Here is a 2,797-nt window from a genome sequence, read left to right on the forward strand (position 1 = left end):
CGATTGTCCTCTCGGGATCTTGGGCATGCATGCACACACGCCCGGCGTGAGTTTTAAGCCACCGGGTCCGGGACACGAACCGCGGTCGACTACGTGGGAGTCCAGCGACATAGCCATTACGCCAACTGCTGGTTCCCGAGCCCGGGGGTTTTGATGCAATGCTCTCCTAGGGACAGCCTGTCACCCACCAGCCCCCGTCGGGTGGGGCTGTGCAGTTTCCACAGAGGCCTGCCTGCCTGGGATTCAGGCAGAGTGACCACCAGCCCGTTGTCAGAGGCACAGACAGACGAGGGGGCAGAGAGCACTGGGCTCTGGCACGTTCTCCAGTGGTCACTGGTAGGTGGTCTGGCTGCTGGCCTGCGGGTGGGGCTGGCAGTCAGATGACCTGAGCCTTGGCCGAGGCCTTGGACATGTCACGCTTGCCCCCTTGCTCCCTGCCCCTGCCTGTAGCACTGCCCCCACTCCCACCATACCTGGTAGTCGAAGGTCCCTGGCTGCTCCCGCAGCTCTTTGGAGGCCCGAAGGTCCTCTAAGCTCTTGGCCTGGCCCAGGGGCTGCAGGGGGGCCTCCATGTCCAGGCTGCTGAAGACATCTTCCAGGAGGTCGATACTGGCAGTGCGGTCGGGTGGACCGGGGACAGGGCCTGCAGGACCCTGCGTTCGCTGCTCTGGACTCTCTGCCTCGTCACCTTCCGCACTGTCGGACTCCCTGAGTGTCCGATATGGCTGCGGCCTGGGAGGGGAGAGAGTAGGCTGATTCTCTGCCCAGGGCCTCCAGGGAAGTGAGCAGCTCCTACCCTGAGAACACCCGGGCCTTGAGGAGCAAGCCCAGGAACTCGTGGGACAGGAGAGTCAGGAGGTCCCCGTCAAGGCAAGTCTGGGCCTCCTAGCTACTCAGGTGAGGCCGGGCCAGGACTGGCAGGGACCCACAGGCAGGCCCGCATGCTTAGCCCGTGCTCGGCTCTCCACCTGGTGACTGACAGGTAGTCTCTGGGTTGGGTCCTGAAGGGCTCATGGGGGCTGGGCCAGGAAGTGCCCAGAGAGCCCGTGGTCGCCAGAGGGAAAGCCAGGGCGGACGGCTCTAGCTGTGCATCCTGCTGTGGGACCTCGGGCGAGTCACGTAAGCTCCCTGCCCGCTGCTGCTCAGGAGCTGCTGGTGGTTCTGGGAGCAGCTGTGGTGCCTGGAACGTGGCGGGCACAGAGGTGGGGGCAGCACAGCCCACCAGTGGGCTCCCTAGCAGCCTTCTGCATGTTCTCGCATGGAAACCTTGCAGCCGGCCCAAGTGTATTGCGAACAGTTCCTCCAGTCTTCCTTCCCCACCTCCCTGAGCCCCACTGGGTACCTGGGGAGGCTGTGCCTGAGTAAGCCCTGAGTTCTCTGCAGCCCCAGCCAGAGCAGGTTGTTATCGGCAGGGGCTGTCGGTGACTGTGGCACTGGCAGGATGGGGCAAGGGGGCCACCTGCTGGCCACAAGTAGGCTCACACTGAAAGAGCCAGGGCAGGGGACAGGCGGGAGAAGGCTTGGTCACACCATGTCATCTTGCTGCAGCTGTGCGGCAGCCATGAAGTAGGTGCCCACTTTACAGAGAAGGAAGAGGGAGCTCAGGAGGTGGCTCGCCCTGTATCACACAGCACCAACCAGAGATGGAGATGGCGGCCCGGCCTGAGACTTCCAGAGTCTCTCCTTCTAACCAGGAACTAAGGCTCTTCATCAAGCTCACTAACAATGGAAGATACAGAGAGGTCTGTGTGTTTGGGGCCCAGCACGGTAGCTAAGGCGCTCGATCTTACACGGCCTACTGTGTGGCTGAGCCCTGGAGTGCGTGCATGCCCCAAGTCCCCAAGTCCCCAGAGGAGAAGGGAATGAGTACTGTGTGGCCATTCCCCGGGTGGTAACTTCTCACTTTCCCTCTTTGTCTCTCTGGCAAGTGCGTGCACCCGATAACAAAACACAGCTGAACAAAATGAGAGGAAAGACAGTGTGCTGCTCAAATTTAAGGAGAGAGGGTTCTTCTTAACCCACTGTGAGTCAGGGTGGACCCATTCCTTTTAAACCATTCCAAAATGCCTGCACTAACCTCCATGGTCATGGCTAAGCAGGTAGGCGCTGACCGTTATTAAACAGGCAAAGCACTGGTGAATTCAGAGAAAATGTGACGGGGCTGGGCCAGCCTGACCTGCTCACTCCTCGTCCTCCTCAGTAAGAGTCCTTGTCTAGTGGGGTACCTTTTCCAGCAAGATCTTTTTAAAATTTGCCACAGGGTGTGTGCACTCACCAGAGGGAGAGGGAGAGGGAGAGGTGGGGGAGGGGGAGAAGAGGAGAGAGAATGTGACAATTGGGGAAATGGCCTTGCCACACTCCCTCCCCCTCTTCTCCCTCCTTTTGGGATTTTAGGCATGCATGCACATATGCTGCTGGGCCTGGGCTCGAACCATGCAGTTGGCCATGTAGGATCCAGCTCCCATAACCACCAGGCCATGGGCCAGCCCCTGCAAGGTCATTTTAGGCTGACATGTGGATGAATGATAGAAATGGTAACTGACACCTTAACCCTGTGATTTCATGGACGATATTGCTTAGAACAAGGCTGATTCTTACACCTTTTAAAATAAAAAAGAAAGATTCGATGAACAGGAAAGGGTGCGTGAAGCTTCGGCAACACTGGCTGAGGCCCCCACTGCCAGAAGGAAGGACGGCTGGAGGTGACCAACTTCCCTGGGGGCAAAAAGGGGAGCTGGTGGTGGGTAGGAAAAGGTCAGGACCCTCCCAACCCGTGGGGGCAGGGGCAGGGGGGGGG

The 2,797-nt window shown here is 59.4% G+C and overlaps 1 protein-coding gene across 1 annotated transcript in view; it reads right to left on the reverse strand.

The window, feature by feature from the left end:
• Positions 1 to 2,797, reverse strand: part of DENND1A (DENN domain containing 1A) — a 536,048-nt gene that overhangs the window by 3,216 nt on the left and 530,035 nt on the right. The window contains exon 23 of the mRNA XM_027775610.1: positions 474 to 732. Within this exon, the coding sequence (XP_027631411.1) occupies positions 474 to 732 (259 nt within the window). The remainder of the gene's footprint in view (positions 1 to 473; positions 733 to 2,797) is intronic.

This window comes from Tupaia chinensis, unplaced genomic scaffold (assembly GCF_000334495.1).
Source record: "Tupaia chinensis unplaced genomic scaffold, TupChi_1.0 Scaffold000575_1, whole genome shotgun sequence".
NCBI lineage: Eukaryota > Metazoa > Chordata > Mammalia > Scandentia > Tupaiidae > Tupaia > Tupaia belangeri.